At 42.0% G+C, this 17708-nt stretch overlaps 1 protein-coding gene across 1 annotated transcript in view; it reads left to right on the forward strand.

Moving 5' to 3' along the window:
- The window catches only part of myo10l3 (myosin X, like 3), a 72017-nt gene that overhangs the window by 4117 nt on the left and 50192 nt on the right, over nt 1-17708 (forward strand). Inside the window, exon 2 of the mRNA XM_042494647.1 lies at nt 13885-13983. Within this exon, the coding sequence (XP_042350581.1) occupies nt 13885-13983 (99 nt within the window). The remainder of the gene's footprint in view (nt 1-13884; nt 13984-17708) is intronic.

A 17708-nucleotide genomic window follows, 5' to 3' on the forward strand; every position in this document is an offset into this window, starting at 1 on the left:
TGTAATTTGATTCATTTGAGTTTCACTTTTAACATAGATAGTTTTCTACATTTTAAGTCTGTTTAAATCTAGAACCAACAGCTTGATAATAGTCTGAATCTAGCCTTTTTTCACCTCACTAGCTCTCGTGTTTGTATTTCTTGTATCTCTATCAGTAACCTGACCCCTGTCTATCAGCGAGCTGACCGTCACATGGGGAGCTCAGTGCTGTGATAACCTCCTGCTGACACCATGCTGTTGACTTTAGCTTTAACCTGCTACATCACCAAACTGTTCAGACAAAGCGGTCTGTCTAATTGTGGTGATAAAAGAATAGGACATCTTCACCTTTCCACAGTTTGTTCATGAATAACAAATAAATGCAGCACAGGAGCTTGTCATCCCATCTATGAGCTAATGATGATGGACAAACAGTTACTGCAGGGCGTGAGGTCTCTGGTATGGCTGCTTGTCCACCCATAACTAGTAACCATTAAGAAATAGTCTGAACCTTTAAGAAATATGCTTTTCTTGCTGATAGTTTGACAAAATAATTGATACCACCCTCAATTTTTTCTAATAAACGTGGCTATGGCCTTGCAGTCAGCGTATCTTAGCATAAAGACTGGGAACCTTGTTGAACACATTTTTATCATGAAGGCAAAAGATTAATAACTATCTTCTCATTTAACTCGAGCAGAAGATGAATTGGTGCATTTCCTAAATTGTTCCTTTAATAGGTGACCTTCAGTGACATTTAGCCTGATGCTGGTTTGCAAACCCATTAGTTCCACTACCTCCTGTCTCTTATAGTGTTCAACTTAAAAACATCACATCATATTCACACAAAAATAATAATGTTCAGTCTAACACCCATCCTTCCTGCTCCTCCTGTGTGTGTCTGTGTGTGTGTGTGTGTGTGTGTGTGTGTGTGTGTGTCTATCACGGCAGTCCTGGGTGTGCCATTCTCTGAAATATAAATCACCTTAGGGCACTAGGGTGAATCGCTTATTTTGCGAAAGACAACTTCCTCAAACTTGCTCTGTCTGTGAACTTCAAAGGAAATGAAGAAATCATTGTACAGTTTTGTCTAGACTTTTAACAAGGACATGCAGGAGTGCAAGTGGCACAAAAACAACTATTTTGAACAGGGAGCTGTTTATTTTGATTTTGAATCCAGCTCATAAACATGTTGGCATTGATTAAAGGAATAGTTTGACATTTAGGACAGTATGCTTTTTTGCTGTGAGTTAAATGAGAAGATCAGTAGCCTACTACTCTTATGCAGCGGGGTTGTGGAGGTTAGGGTGTACCTGCTTCTTTCTCTGGCCATTTATAATATACCCATCTATCCAAAAAGCTATTGGATTGTTTAGGCAACTTCCTCCTCAGTAATCTACTCCTCTACCTAGTACTACACCCACCTCATCAATTATCCCTACGCCACTGCACTTATCATAAACATGTAGCTGAGGCTAAGAGTTAGCTTATCTTAGCATGATTGGAGACTGTGGATGGTCACCCATTGATTTGGGGACACCCATTTTGAAGCCTTGAGTTTTGCATTTTGGCCAACGCCATCTTGGTTTTTCAGAGCCAGATGTGAACATATTTGGACAAGAGGGTGGAGCTGTGGGGGAGCGAGGGGTGGATCTGACTGAGAGCACTTAGCAGAAAGCCTGTTGCTCAGAGCGGCCAAGCCTTTAATTATATGTAAATGTAAGCCTTAATAAAATGTAAACAAGTGAGTTACATACAGTTGTCATGAATGTTGAAATTGCTATAGAGACCAAAACTGTTTTTTGTACCAGACTGTAAACATGTCTATTTCTGCTGTGAAGTTTGGCATACTAACGGGGGTCTATGGGGATTAACCCACTTTTGGAGCCAGCCTCAAGTGGCACTTCCACACTGGCTTCAATGTTCAGCTTCAGATGTTGCCACTTGCTGGAAACAAGGGAATAAAGATTGCATGGCTTTGTCTAGAGTTGAAAAAAAAAATCCAATAATGGCTCTAAAGCTCACTAATCAACATGTTATGTCTCACTTGTTTAGCTTCTTGTTAAGCTAAGCTAATTGGTTGCTGGCTCCAGCCTCATTTTTAGCATACAGACATAAGAGATTAATCAATTTTCTCTTTTAACTCTCAGGAAGAAAGTGAATAGAAGTATCTCTCAAAATGCTGAACTATTCTTTTCACATCTGAAGAAGCTTCTGAATGATAAGTTGTTCATATTTTAAGCTGTTATTGCTATAGGTGTCTGTGTTTAGTGTGCTTTTCCTGTCTCTTCTTCGTGTCTTAATAACATTTTCAGTAACAACCTTGTTCATCTACAGCAGGAGGATGTAGGCTGTAAACCAGATCAATTCCACCACTCCACTTTTTTTTTTTTTTACCAGATTAGTGTGCAGTGTATTTGTGCAAAGAAAATTAAAGTTGCTGTTCATGGGGCGTACCCCTCACAGAGTAAATGTCAGTTGGCCTTCACCTTGGCTGCCCTACCTGACAGACGCAGTGAGCTGGTAATGAGTGTAGCTTAAATCCTCATAGTTCAGAGGTCTCGTCTGGCAGCTTAATAACAACCAACCTGTGATTACTGCTCCCAGGCCAGATGTTGACTTTCCTTTTTTAGCCCCCTATGATTACTGTGCACAGAGGCAGCCTATTATGGGATGGAATATGTCTATACACACTTGCCTGTATAGCCTATTACATTTTCCTATGTGTGTAAGTTAAACACATTGCAGCAACCACAGGGGAATATAGCAGAAGGTAAAAAAAAATATATTCAAAAAACTGTAAAATTGTTGACTCCCTCATGATGAGGTTGGTGCTATGGTTGTAATTTCAGGACTAATTGCAGGAGGAACACCCTGCCGGGCCTAAATACACATCCCACGCTGCATGAGTCTTGACTGCCATGGCCTGAAGAGTGTAACTGGCACCTTAATGCTTAAAAGAAGCAAACAACACAGTGTGGCACAATCCACAGTCATGACCTGTCTGTTTTATTAGAGATGAGTGTGTGTGGTTTGGCCAGAGGTTGTTTGCAGCATGGTATGCTGAGATACTGAGACTTACATGTGGAGGACTGTTTTCAAGACTCCACGTTTATTTCTCCCTCTTGAACCCACCCTTCCTTCACATCCTCATCCTCACACAGAGGATAAAATACTCTCCACATTCCCCAATAAGAGAGAAAAGGTAGCAGTTTTTCTTCCAGCTGTTTCTGGAAGGAGGCAGCACTTCTTGTGTTGTTTGAACTGCTCTCAGAAGCCGCAAAATGTCATGCATATCATGACTAATACTTTTTTTGGCACAGTTACATCATCCTTACCATCACTGCTCCTGCCCTCCCTACCATTATAGATTATTTGTATAAATCATGAGCTTGAAGTGTGATACCTATATGTGCCTGTGCAGTTGGCAGTGCATCTCCTGTGAGTAGTTGGAAAGTTGGAAAGTGCTGTGAGAGTATTGAAAGTAGCTGCAATTTTTTCATCATTATCAACTAATCCTCCCACTTAGTTTTTTCGAGTAATATGCCCCTTAATACACAAAGATTGTGCTATTGGGCCACTACAAATTCCCTTCTTTACATGGTGTAATTGCATTTTTACACCGAGCCAAAAACATTGGCATTATTCTGCTCCAGTGTATGATTTTTAGGTAGCATGCCAGTATCGCGGAATCAAAGGAGGGGTAATGGACATGACATTTAACACAACAGCGTCAGCCTCTAGTGTGACATATAACATATGTATAGGCAGCGCTTTCTAAAAAATAACAAAGGCAAAACATGGCAATAACAGTCTTTTAATATCTCTGTTATATGGCGTCTGATCGTGTCCTCTGCTTGGAGGCCAAGGAGCTCTTGGACCTCATTGATGATTTACAAACCCTATTCTTCTTCTCTGAGTTAGCTGCTTGTTGCTTTTTAAGTCTCCTGCAATGAGTCTCTTCCATAACATGTCATCAAACATCATCCCCGTCCTGCCCATGATCCTGTCCTGGTGGTTGTTCCATTTACATAGACCGGGATTCAGTGCTGTTACTACCTCTGTTGCTGGCTCAAAGATGGGACAACTCTGTCTCCCCATTCTCCAATCGTATATTTTTTATTAAAAACAGCGATAATGGCAGTGAAAAGGGGGCTGTGGATTAATCACTTGGTTCTAAAATGTCAAAAAAAAATCTGAAGAAGAGGTTGAGGCTTGAAACATCACTCGGTGATAATAATATTTATGGTTTGGAAACATTATCTAGTTTACAGACTTTATTTTGCAAAAAAAAAAAAAATCCCATAAAACTTCCTATTGTAAAACCTTGTGATCACTTGCACTGTCTATCCAATGGTCTACAACCCCAAAATATTAATTTTACTACCACATAAGACAATGCAAAAGCAAATTGTCATGTTAGAAATGCTTGAATGAGTGTTTCTTTGGTGTTTTCCTTAACTTAGGCCTAATCAATCAAACACTATAATTTAAGTGTGCAATACAACACATGCCCAAAATGAAAAATGGGAGGCTTCCCATGAGCTATAATGTTTAATCTGTGACAGTGTGAGGTCTGAGTGAAGGTAAAGAGCAGTGTAACAGGAGCCAGGTGCCCAGCAATGGCTCCACTCAACCTCAACAACCTGTAAACCCACTGGTCAGTGCCCCAGATGACTCACAGAGTCAGACAGTCAGTCTCAGTCTGTGACAGTCCTGACTGAGCAGCATTCCTGAAATATCTCTGTGATTCCTGCTGTGTGACCCCATCACAGTGTACAGATGAGTACGGAGAGGGCTCGATATGTAGATGACAGACAGGAGGAGGAATGCCAGGTGGTTGTTTAGATATTCAAAGTCATGCAGCTTAGCTGACAATCCAATCAAACATACAGTAATCACATCATTTGTTGCCTCTTTGTCCCATCCTGGAACCCATTCTGTAGTCAGAAATCATAACCCTGAGCACAGGATCATACTGATACTTTGATCACTCTAGAACAGTAGAGGAAGGAAAATATGTCGACGCAGGATAAGGATGTAAAACAGGGTACTGTGCCAAGAGTCTGTGGCACAGTGTCAAGTGCCCCTCTTCTTTCTTTTGTGCCCCTGAAGATTTAATCTGTTATGCAAATTCTTTTGGATATACTCATTAGTAACATGGCAGATCGGCAACATCAGATGATGATAGGGGGTGGTGCTTTTTAACCCCCGGACACACAGACAGGCAAACCAGAACAGACACACACACACACAAACACAGTACCAAACACATGCAGATACACACTCACACATACTTATTCACATATTTTCTTTACTAGCTGTTGTGACTCAAGTATGTTAATGAAAATAGCTTAAAAGACAGCGATGACAGCAAATTGCTGCTGTGTTGCATTTGATTTCCATTAACCCAGTGACACAGTTGCATTCATAACGTCATCATCGTCAGACCTACTGCTTTAACAAAAACAGTCTATGAATATGTAAATGAAGCACGGGTTAACTGGTGAAGCTGCTGCCTCTAGGTCATCCTGCTTTAAATCTGTTTATAGCTTCCTCAGCGGGGGGTCCAAGCAGCTCCTCTGAGTCAAGAACAATTGATGAACAGCAGCCTTTTTCCTTTCGCTCCCCCGCCATCACGGACTGGGGGAAGCCCTGTCCCCCAAGGGACTCCTCCTCCTCCATTAGCTAATTTCTGATCAGCTGCTCCCTCCATCATTAATTCATACATCTTCCAGCACAGATGCTGAAGGTTGCCTTTAATCATCTGATTTCTCCCCTCGGTCACACACACCCTGCCCTTCCCCGCCCTCACCCCATGCTGGCTGCGGGCACCAGCAGGCAGATGCTACAGTGGCAATGAGGAAACAAAGAAATGAGAAAATGTAAAAGGGGCACACTTGTATTAAATCACTGGTATTTAATTTATTCTATATACTGAACAGTAACTATATACATTGTGATGAGCCTGATGGTGGTTTCCTGACGGTTAATAGCCAGAGGGCTGCATGACTGAATCGTTGGAAAATTGGTGCAAGAAATTTTCCTTAATAACCACTACTGGAAAGCTCTTGAGAACAGCACTTAACCCCTTATTGGCACAAAGGAGCTGCGCCAAAGAAGTGGTGAAAAATGTGTTAAAAAATACACAACATATGTTAAAATTTAAATCCAGTTCTTTTAAAAATGTCAGGATCCTGACAATGACCAAGCTTAGTCAAAAGGTTGCCATATTAAGATCATATGTGTCTTCTGCGTTTGAGATGTAAAATTATACTCAGTGACTTTCTGTGAATGTTTTGCTGTTAGTAGGACACCCACTTTTTGCCCCACTTGAAAGCTTGTGGTCAAAGACCCAGAGGGACTTTGCCCAAGTTCTCCTCCCAGCTGCAGTCAGCCCATTTGTTTAATCTCGCCAGCTACTTGGCGGATTCCTCTTCATTCCACTCAGTCAGCATGCAGGAGATTTGATTACAATCCCCGAATTTGGCTTTTTTCCCTTTTGATGGAGAAAGCAATAAACTCCTGCATTGTTACCTGTTTTTTTGTCTTGTAGCTTTATATTTTTTTGCAGAAATCCATTACAATAGGCCTCAGCTTCTGACCTAAATTATATTTTACCAAGTAGTATAGAAACTTGATAATGATACCTGCTTTGATCCTTTTTGTGCTGGGATCTGATCTCAGACTATCCTGACTCCCCAACGGATCAACTAACTTTCTATTGCTGCCATTTCTGGAGGCTCTCTTCTCCAGCTAACAGTCAGTTCGATAGCACAAGCTGACACAGCAGCAGCATCTAACATCCAAAACCAAGCTGTTACATGGTCCCAACAAACTACGCTGTAACACCGATGCTGAAATGGCTCGACTATGTTCATAAACCAGGTAAAGAATATTAGGTAATGTTAGCCATGTGATGTCAGTAGTTAGCCCTGTCACGAGCCCTGTGCAAACCGTGAACTCCAGGCTTTCAAGAAGTGTGCCAGGCATTGAAGCCAATTTTTGTAGTGGCAAAACGGTAGACTTACACATCACCTGGTGCCCTGCGACCCAAATGAGACATCTGTAAATCAGTAGAAACATTTTGCGAAATGACCTGTTTTAATATTGAGACTTAATCCATTTGGTCCGATAACATTTTGAAAGTCAAGTAAAACTGCACCATTAAATCATTTTGTTCCCATTTAAGTTAACAAATGGCTATTCTCACGTAGCCAGCTTGGCAGATGGAAAATTCCAAGTGCGTCTGCTCTATGGCCTTCACAGTGAGGAAACAGTGCCAATCATTTAGGTAATTTTAGACCCAGCAGTTGAACCATTTTGGCTCAATGCGTCACTGACCAACTCTTATGGGAATCAACAGCGCCCTGCCTTCAACACTGTATCCAGGTCTCTTTATAAATCCATGGCAGACTCTTGTAACTGTCCCCAGCACAGAGCTCACACTCCTGCAGCAGCAGCAGCTACAATCCCATGTGTGGTGAGATGAAGCTGTGCACGGTGTATTGACAGAGGTGGCAGTTCAGTGTGCAGAGATGCCGGCAAGATGTTCCAAAGTATGGCCATGCAACAAGCGACTCCATTCAGGTAATGGGTATCAAATGAAGTACTCTATTGGTATCACTAATTAGTATCACTTTAAGGGTTCTGCAAAATGTTTGAACAATTTAACCTGCAAAAGACACACACACTGGCAACATGCAGGTATAAATATGCTGTTTGACCTTTTAAATGCAGGCCATCCATCCCGCCAGTGTTCTGGACCGCACATCTGTCCACGTGAGGTCACAAAGGGTTAGTGACTCAGCCTTATGCCTCTCTATTGTTATGATAATGCTGTTACATCCCGGTATTTGAAGTGTAAATGGAGTGCTAAACCATGGTCCAATACATAAAAACAAGATGTTTTTGAACATCTGCTTTTAAATGAGATGCATTTGGTTACTGGGAATTTTGAGTTTATTTCTGACCTTGGACAAACTTGATTGCAAAACAAATATTCATGAATGAACATACGATCGAGCGAGGAAATTTGAGAGGGACAAGTGAAAGCAGCAGCAGCTAGAGTTTCTTTTGGACGAATTTGTTCCTGGTGGATACGTTCCGGTGTTACGTTTATCTTAGCCCAACAAATGAGATGCTTGTCAGAAATCCAGTTGGACGCACTCGTCTCTCAGCCGGCACCAGTCCTGGCCAGCAGTCAGCCCAACATGCAGCACTGCTGTCCGCTGGGCAGGCGTTCACTCGCCGCTCCTTGAAATCTCGCTATGATCCAAGAAATTGGCTTATCATAACTTAATTGTTCAACCGTGTCCAAGTCAGGATGAGTTAATTAGCTTTCTTTTGTCCTGGCTGATTCAATCACCTGATACCGCCTGTGCTCATGCCACGCCAGACAGCAGAGAAAGAGCCGTGGCACCTTGTACTATGTATGCCCCTTAAATATTTAAGGCTCGTTCATTAGCCAATCTCTGAGCTGGATGTCATTATACAAGCTGCAGAAACTCAAGCTCCAACTCAGGGATCACATCATTCAGCCCGAGTGGTTTCTGTGTCAGAGAGCATGATGGGACGTCGGTGTGCAGCCTGTTGTGATGGGTCACATTACTATTGTCAGCTGGGTTCTGCCTCAGCAGTGCTACATGTGCTCAGTGACATGCAGCATTAAGAATTTGAAATTAGCTTGAGCTGGGAATATCGTGGCAGCAGTTCAGCTTTGCTTTTTAATGGTGCCATTAAAACATCTGGTTACCAGAGGCACGGGAGCGGGGGTTAACTTGATAATTAATTCCAGTGATGGCTGTGTTTCATTATAAGACTGTACTTTTAAATGATTTTTATGCCTACACACATCATTCCACCGGTTTAGTCAGAGTGGTTGGTTGTGCTGATTCAAGTTTAGGCGACTTAACTCGAGATGATATTCGTGTCCCTTTTGCGTCCCAGCTGGCCTTTGTTTGGGGTATTTCCGCCTGGTTAACTCCTGAGCTCTCAGTCAGATGTGGTTGCTTTTGTCTTGACTTAGTGACGGAGCTCCTGAGGATGGAAGGGACAAGGGGGAGGAGTTTTGGTGAGGCCATCTGTTGCTGAGACAATTCATCTTGACTTTATACCCTCCAGCTTCAGACACTTTAGACACACACACGCTTACAGAAAAAGAAGCAAACAAAAGGACACACACATCTGGTGTTGAGTGTCTTGAGCCACTGGAAAACCACTTCTTCCACCAACTTAATTTTACTGGCCGACAGTCGTCCAGAAAAATCCCCGGTGATTATTTAAGGCAGGCGTAAATGTCCAAATGTTTTCAGAATAGACAGGTATAGTTAAAGCCTATTGTGCAACCATTCCCCACTGTTAACGTCATTCAGTCTTGATTGCTGACTCTGCACCTAACGTTTGTGGCAGCGATGCAAATTTTAAAGAGTTGAAATGTTATAAATGTAAGCTAGTCATGCAAGTCATGCGAGTCATTATAGAAATCAATAATTTCATATCACAACCTCGGTGACGCAACCAAAACTCTGGGGAAACAGGGCATTAGGCTAGAATTGGGGTAGTTAAACTGTGGTTTAGGGGCCACATGCAGCTCTTAAACCCTCTCCAGTGGCTCCCAGTTGCTGTGACAAAAAAATATAGGTATACAGAGATGAATAACAGTTCATTTTTAATATTTCAATTTTAGTTATCAGTGTCGTAGGCCTAAATTAATCCTTAAAGTCTCCAATTTTAAAAGTGTGTAGCACAGACACGGAATAAAAAAATGTATTAACATTTGGTCAACTAAAATGTGGGCCATACCTCTATGGCCTGGTGTCTTTTCATCTAAATTTTGCCAAACCTCAATAGCAGTGGTTGGTCTTAAGTATGCCTAGCGAGGCTAGCTATAGATTTTATGGAAAATTGAGAATTTATTAGTGTGTGGATAGATTTCCCTTCTTTAACTGCCAACGTTGCAAGGTTCAAGTAGCAAATAATTGTAAAAAGCCCTCTTTAGACCTATTATGTTAATGTTTTGTAAAAAATGACCCTTTGATCGTAAAGGTTGCTTACCCCTCCTGTGCTAGAATGTATAAATAAAGAAAACAGAAATCTGTAAGTTTGGCTGTAGTACAGTGTAAAACTGACGACAAATGATCTGATACATGTGCATAATGAACTAGTACAACTTTTTGTGTGTTGGGTGACTACTGATTTGGCTGCTTCTGCACGATTTTGATTATAGTGCATGGTGGGCAGTTCTCCAGACAGCCAGTCACTGCACAGACGCTGGTGCAGCAAGCCAAGCCAGGGATGGCATCTTTATGGGCCAGCTTGTTGCTGACTTTTAGTCATCATATAGTGTTGACTCATTTAATTAACCAGATATTATGTGAATTATTGGGTGTCTTAGTTCCTGAACTGTGTGTTGTGAGTATGCTGTTTGGATAGTTTTATCTGTCTTTAACCATTAAAGTGTTTGTGGGTTTCTCTTTGTTCGTGTGAATGGAAAACCTCTGAGACTCTGACTCAGCAACTGAACCATGCAAGTCCTGGAAAATGTTCTTTTAATATTTGCGTCACTGAAGTTGAAGCATTACCGCAATGTGGTGCAGAAACGCTCAGTATTATGAGCAATCCAACTGCTCTCCATGTCATGGCATGCTTGCTTTTTTATTCTCATATAATCTTCCTTTGTTATAATCTACCTGCATGTTTCTGTTGTTTGTCAGCTCCACTGTTGCCATACAAACAGTCTTTACAAGACTACCAGCAATATTCTGCTGAGTTCAAGTCTCTGTGATTTCCAGTTACATAACAGCAACTGATCTTCTTAAAAATCTATAGAGTAAACACTATTAATCTCCTCACTGGATGTCGCGTGAAGCAGCTTTTTCTTGAATAGGCCATGCATGCCAGGCTGGTACCAGGCACACACAGTCGGCTGTTGGTATGGAAGTCACTAGTCGTCTTATATTAATTGAAAAGTGAGTAAATGTGGCCTCTGTAATATTTGTGTCCTGAGGTCTCTGTTTGTCTGCTTCTTTTTTCGAGACAATAGGAGGCGGGACAGTTGCCTGCACCCTTCCTCTTTCCCCTTCACCCCGCCTCCTCCTGCAGCCTCCTCCTAATTTACACGACCCCCTTTATCCCACTCTCCCCCGTGGTTTGAGAGAGCTACATTTAGCTGCGCTCCATTAGCAGACTGGAAGAAAAAAATCCTAGATGATGACGGAAGTAGGTTTCCAGACCGGCTGGATGGACCGAGTGACCCCTTGTGCTTGGATCACAAAAAAAAGAGCAATCATCACTCTTAGAGGCTGAGCAAGTTAATTTGATGGACTTTTTATTGAGCTAATTTCCTCTTTGTCTCCGTGATTCAGTGCTGATACAAGCAGATTGCATTTCACCTAAATATCCAGTGTATTAAACAAAAGCATCTTGATCTTTGCTGTGACCCTGGTGGCAAACACATTTGTGCTCCATGGATGAGAGTGTGTGTGTACACGTGGCAGCCTGTTGTTAATAGTTAATGAGGATTGATGTCTGGAAGTGGTGACCTTGTATAAGGTTTCCTAGTGGAATCCATGCATATTGATCTCTTCAGTTTTATGCTCTGTTAGACACACAATTCCCTTTCGCTACGTGTTTTCCTCGGGGCCACTTCAATGGTGGTGATGATTAATGGTGTAAAGTTTGTCAAAGACAGGCTTCTCTAAAGAGATGGTAACTTTCTTCAAACCGAAATGTTCAATTTGTGTTGCATCATTTATCGTTGTGACCTTGAACCGAGGGAATACAAACAGGCTTCAAATTTTGTCTTTCCTGCAGAAAGTTAAGTAAGAGGACCCCTTGTAAAACCACAAATTGTCACTGTTTTGCACTTTGTTTTTTGTGCAGTTTAAACAAAACATATAGCCCCAGGCTAGTTGATTCCCCTGTTTCCACTCTTTAAGCTAAAATCAAAGGTTCTGTATTTGGCTTTCACATGATTAACCCTTTGAAACCTAAGAAAATCTGCGTGATTTCTTTTAAAATCTTGTGAAGAAGGCAATGGGTAGCAAAAGAAAAAATGATCTAAAAATTAGAAAGAAATGAGTGAAAAATAGAAGAAACTAACCTGTAAATTAGAAAAACTAATAAAACAAAAAAAGAAAAAGAAAGGTAAAAAACAAACAAGACAAACAGGACTTAGAAAGAGTGCTTTAAAAAAATACAATAATTGTGTAACATATTTTAAAATATGTAATTATCATACTTATAAACATGTTTTTTCCATAGCTTTTTCCCTAAGACATTTTCTCTAGCATTTTTACAAAATATCTTGCAATTTATGGAACATTTCTTCCCAAGTTGCTCATTGCCCCTTTTCCCATATTTTTAAAGACATCTCACCAATCTTCAAAAGGTTTAAAGGTTTAAATACATGTGAAAGACGTCTAAAAGCAGCACAAGAAGCGATCTCGCTCCAGGTTTCAAAGGGTTAATATAGCAGCTAACAACTGTTTGTTAAGTCACAATAGGGGGGTACTGGCATCCTAAGCAGAAAAGAAGTGATGCTAGTGATGCTTCCCCTTTCTGTGTTGTAATCTGAATTTCTCTGTTTGCTGCTTTCCATTTTTCTGTGTTCCAATGGCGACAAGTGCTGATAATGTCAATGAAGTTGTCGCTAAAGCGTATTACCCGCCCACTATTCCCTCCCCAGGTTAACACTGGGGTTATATTCAGGCTTATCACTGAATAGTCGCATTGAAAGCCAAGTCTGATATGACTGGTATAGTTCTGAGTCAGATACAGCCCCCCTCTGAATCCCATACAGCTCCTTTGACTGGCAAATGTCTGTGTGGTGTCAATCTTCTCATCTGAGTTTTGGCAAGAAAGCGAATAAGCGTATACACCAAAATGTAAAATATCCCTTGAAGGTCATAGGTTCACCATCACATGGTTTTCAATACTGTTTAACCAAAGGCCACATTTGTTGTTTTTGACTGTGACAAATGTGGACTTAGTCATCCTAAAAGATTTGCAATTTTAGACCGCACAGGCGTAAACTCTCATTCACTGCAGTCATTAACACACAGCCGGTTCTATAAATGTATCCTCCACCACTGTAAGGAAATGACAGTCATTCTGAGCAATCAGCCTCAGATTCCTGTTATTGCTCCTGGTTACTGAGCTGTTAACAAACATGTCTGGGAAGGTCGGTGACCTCACATGGATACACAAACACAGTGGGACAGCCGTCCAGATCAGCTGTAGAGCAATTGTTAATCTCTGTCTGGGACCAGGATCTGAACTGGGACGATAGCAAGAATGATGTTGTGGTTTGTCTGATTGAAATATAGAAAAAAGAGGAAAGGATTGTGGGCACAGAAGCATTTGTATTGATTTGCTAAAGTAGCAGATACTCATTTGAGCGCATTTTCTTCCATTTTATGGCATAAAGTATCCCTCACAACCAAAGACTGAAAGCTTTTTTGACAGTTTTACAGAGTGTGTGCAACTGTGTGGTGGTTTAAGTCTCTGACACACCCTCTGCATGCAGGCCTGGCAAACCGCTTTTCTCTACTAAAGGGCAATGACAGTTTAATAAGAGGATAACTGTGCCAGTTTGGTGTGGTGAGGGAGCAGCTATGTGGCAAGAAGAGAACAAGCAAAAAGTGGGGAAAAAGTCACTGTAGAAAGAAGTCCAGAGGACTTAATCCCTGCTTTTCTAGAATAGCTCTGTTTTCTCTTTGTACTTGCCACATTCATATTCTCCCCAACATACTTTCAGGTTGAATTTTGCCTTTACTTCAGCTATCAGCCAAATTCCTAAAGTGCATTTGTAATGCCAACTGTCCAGCATTTTCTTCCTCACACGGCTGACTCCAGTTTGAGCCTTGTGTCCAGATGCTAATGGTGTTTTTCTGTGTGTTGCAGGGGGCCCGTGTCTGGCTGAGACACAAAGAACAGCTCCTCCCCTCCACCGTCGGCTCCTGTGATGATTCTTCCTTGGTCCTCACCACCGACTATGGGAAGGTAAGGAGACTTCTGTTGCCCTGCTGAAGCGTGCTTCCAATGTGTCGTTTCAAAACATCCCACACTCTCATCTACACAATGTCCCTGCGCCGTTAAGCATTTTTCATTGGTTTAAGGACTGTTCCCATATGCTTTTATGAACCTTCAAGCCAAAGAAAACAGAATACCTACGTATTCAAGTCATATCAATACATTTACAGACTGATATAGTGTACGTATAAAGCCTCCCCTACACTTTCAGTTGTAATTTAAGCACAAGGTTAAAGTGTAACTAAGAAGGGAAGGGGCCCAGTGTGTATGTGAGAAGGTTAATTGTTTGCACACATGTGTTTCATCTCGGGGCTCAGCGGTGGGATCAACACCTTTTCAATAAAGTAAGAATGACAGGAATGGGCTCCTTGTGTCAAGTCATTGGCCGGGGCTTATCGGTTTGGCAGTGCATGGTGGTCTTTGTGTCTGGAGGAAATCCTGTTAGAGAGAGACATAGGGCAAGAGAGAGGGGAGAGAGAGGGGTGGCGCTAGACAGTTAAAAAATAGTTTCTCTGTCAAAATGTTTGTAGGTCAGAGAGTGTAGGTCAGAAATGAGCTTCCAGTGCCAAACTTATCTTGTGGGATGCATTTGTACTGAACAAACCCTATGAGCAGCTCACACCACATGATTCGTCCTGACTGACGTTCAGAATTCAGCCGCAGGTCTTTGGTCATGTCAGGGCTTCGGGTCGAACCAGGGTAGGGCCCAAGGGCTGTCTCTGTCTGCAGGATCTCAACATATAACATAATTTTCTTATCCAGTCACACAGCCATCATCCAAACCACGAGCCAAGGTTATTTATTCCCTGGAGTCCTTGGCCCTTTTTACACAGAGATCATGCTATAGGGCCACTATGAAGTCCCTTTTTTTACACCGCCTTTGAATTTTAACACAGAATCAAACAATGTCAGCATCATGCTGTCCCTGTGTGGGATTATAGACAGCATGTCGGCATTGCAAAAAAGCAAAAAAGGCTTGATGGATGTGACGTGTTACACAACATCATCGGCCTCTAGTGTGACGTATAACATACCCATCGGCAGCACGTTCTAAAAAAATAATAATGGCATGACATGTCAACATCAATTTCTCTGTTATATGGCTGCTCATCTCATCCTCTACTCGGAAGGTAAGGACCTTCTAGACCCCAGTAGGCTGTTTTTCATCAACCCTAAAATTGCGAAAATTGAAATAGCGAATATAAAAGATGCCGAAAAAACTCCCATTTATCGCAGTTTTTAAGCTCGCATGAGGTGGTATTTCAGGCGATTCGAAAAAGCCATATTTCGCAAAACTGCAATGGAAACCCTTTTTTGGCTTTTACAGGTCACATCATGATGTGGCTGTGCACTTGTCGGTATCTGCCTCCCTCAATGATGCAGCAGGCGCTACAAGAGGTGTTATTGCATCAAATAACTCATCAAAAGTTGAGCAGATCATCTGGAAGTTTTGAATCCACAATTCCTCTTTGATATCGTGGGCTATCACCTCCCAGAAATCCCTCATACGTGGCCATTTTCATGTATAAGAGGCTTGTTTTTCATTATCGCTCACATAACATTTTACATTAGAAATAATGACAACCAGTGTATTTCTAAGGCACTGATGATGGCTAGTGCGGTGGCTGCACTAAAAAATAAACCTGCTGATGTTTTGATCATCCATTGCCATGCTTCTTGGAATGTTCATGAGATGAGAAGCGCATAACATTGCAAGAAAAGCTGCATAACACCACTCAATAAAAATGCAGTCATCTCGTAATTGTATTTTATCAACATTTTGAAAATATCACTTAATTTTTGCGCAAATCTGTATTGGAAACACATCTAGAGTCGCCCTAATTTGCTGACATTTTCTTTTCATATCTTCTTTAAGATAGCTGCTAACTGCTGGTAGCTGCTTTTTGTTGGTTTGTCACATGCATAGCACATGAAAATGTCACATTTGTCCTGTCACTGGTCCCGTACTACAGGCTTCCCTTTTACTCAGAAGTTGATTTGATGCTTGTATTACCTCCGCTGCCAGTTTAAAAGTGAGACAACTCTGTCCCCACATTCCACAGTTGTAATCTTAGTGGAATAACAGCATGTCGTTCCAGCCTTGAACAGACAGTGTGAAAAAAGGGGTGGCTAATGAAAGAAAAGTTGCCAAGCTGTTTAGGAGCAGTTTTCTTTGTGGAGATTAAGGGCATTTAGCTGCGATGTGGTGGTGAATCGGCTAACCTTTACATGGGACTACACATTTTATTGGTATGTTGTTTCTTTTAGTTGAAGTGCATATGCGTTGGTGTGCATGGCTTGAGCGGAAGCTTGGGCATTTAAGGAAAGAGTTAAAAGCGACGTGTGAGAGGGAACATATGAACTCATTGTGGGCATGTGTTTGATTGTCTGGTCAGTGGTTGGGATTCTTGTATAGTGAAAAGTTGACCATGGTTTGACAATAGGTCAGGGATGACTCCGACCAACGGAAACACCATCGATTACAGCTTGGAAAGATCCGCAGCAGGTCAGAGGGTGAAAATGAATCAGACCCCACTTCTTAGCATCTCAACATGACCAGAGAATGCCGCAGGGTGTTGATGTCAGGCCAAAAACATTTCACCACCCTCAGTCGGATTTAAAGGAATAACATTTGGTTAACATGACATCACAGTTTTTGGGACTGGGTGTAAGATTGTGGTGTTGCAGCTGAACTGAAGCTGCATTGTCTCATATGATCCTCACATGCGAGCTCAGGATATGTTGGTCATCCGGCAAGGCATCTGGTCTAAAGACTCTGCAGTCAGAATGACAAGAATGTGAGACTGAGAAGCCGACTGTCTCCACCTTCAGGATCGCTGGTTGACCTCATGTGATCCCCAGTTCCTAGATGACATATCTGCTAAGGTTTATTTGCATTTTCTGATTCAGTCGTAATCTTTATTTAACCCAGCTTCTCCAGTAGGTTAAATTTGTTATCTGTGTGTGTGCGTTGTCTGTCTTTGTCTAGTGTCCCGGTCTCTTTACACCCATCTGCAGTGTCAGAGGTGGTTTGGTAAATGTATCCCAGCAGCATTTTCCCCTCGGGGGGGGGGGGGGGGGTTATACCATTATCCATTGCTTCAGTGCTCACACTAAGGTGCAGCTCCCTGCCTGAGTGCTCGGCTTGCAGACTTGAGAGTGTGTCTTTGCCCACACTGGCTCGACTGTAACTGGCTGACCTGGCTGCTGTCACATTAACCATCATATCAGCATTCATCACTGTCTCGTCCCCGCTGCTCCACAGACCTGAGTGCATCGGTCAGACACAGCAGACACGCTGAGGCTGAGATGAATGTCTTGTGGCTTTGTGCGTGTTTGCATCCGTGTGTGTGTGTGTTTGTGTGTGTGTGTGTGTGTTTTGAGGCCAGATGGCACCAGCTGGATTAACAGTGTGTGAGTTATCCCAGAGGGACGCACATGTAAAGAAAAGCAGGAAGAGGCTCTGTCACCTGAACTAAAAAGCTCCTGCTGGTGATGTCATCTTCGCTTTGCTGAACAATAACATTGAGACTGAACTGTGTCAGACTGCGAGGCCCACATACCATTTTTATGCATCAGTTGACACATAATATTGCTATAGCTCATATTTGGTATCTCCATTAATCCATTATGAGACAACTATTGATAATCGCTAAATTATTCAAGTAATCCTTTGCACGAAAATTCTCTATGTT

This window comes from Plectropomus leopardus, chromosome 10 (assembly GCF_008729295.1).
Source record: "Plectropomus leopardus isolate mb chromosome 10, YSFRI_Pleo_2.0, whole genome shotgun sequence".
NCBI lineage: Eukaryota > Metazoa > Chordata > Actinopteri > Perciformes > Serranidae > Plectropomus > Plectropomus leopardus.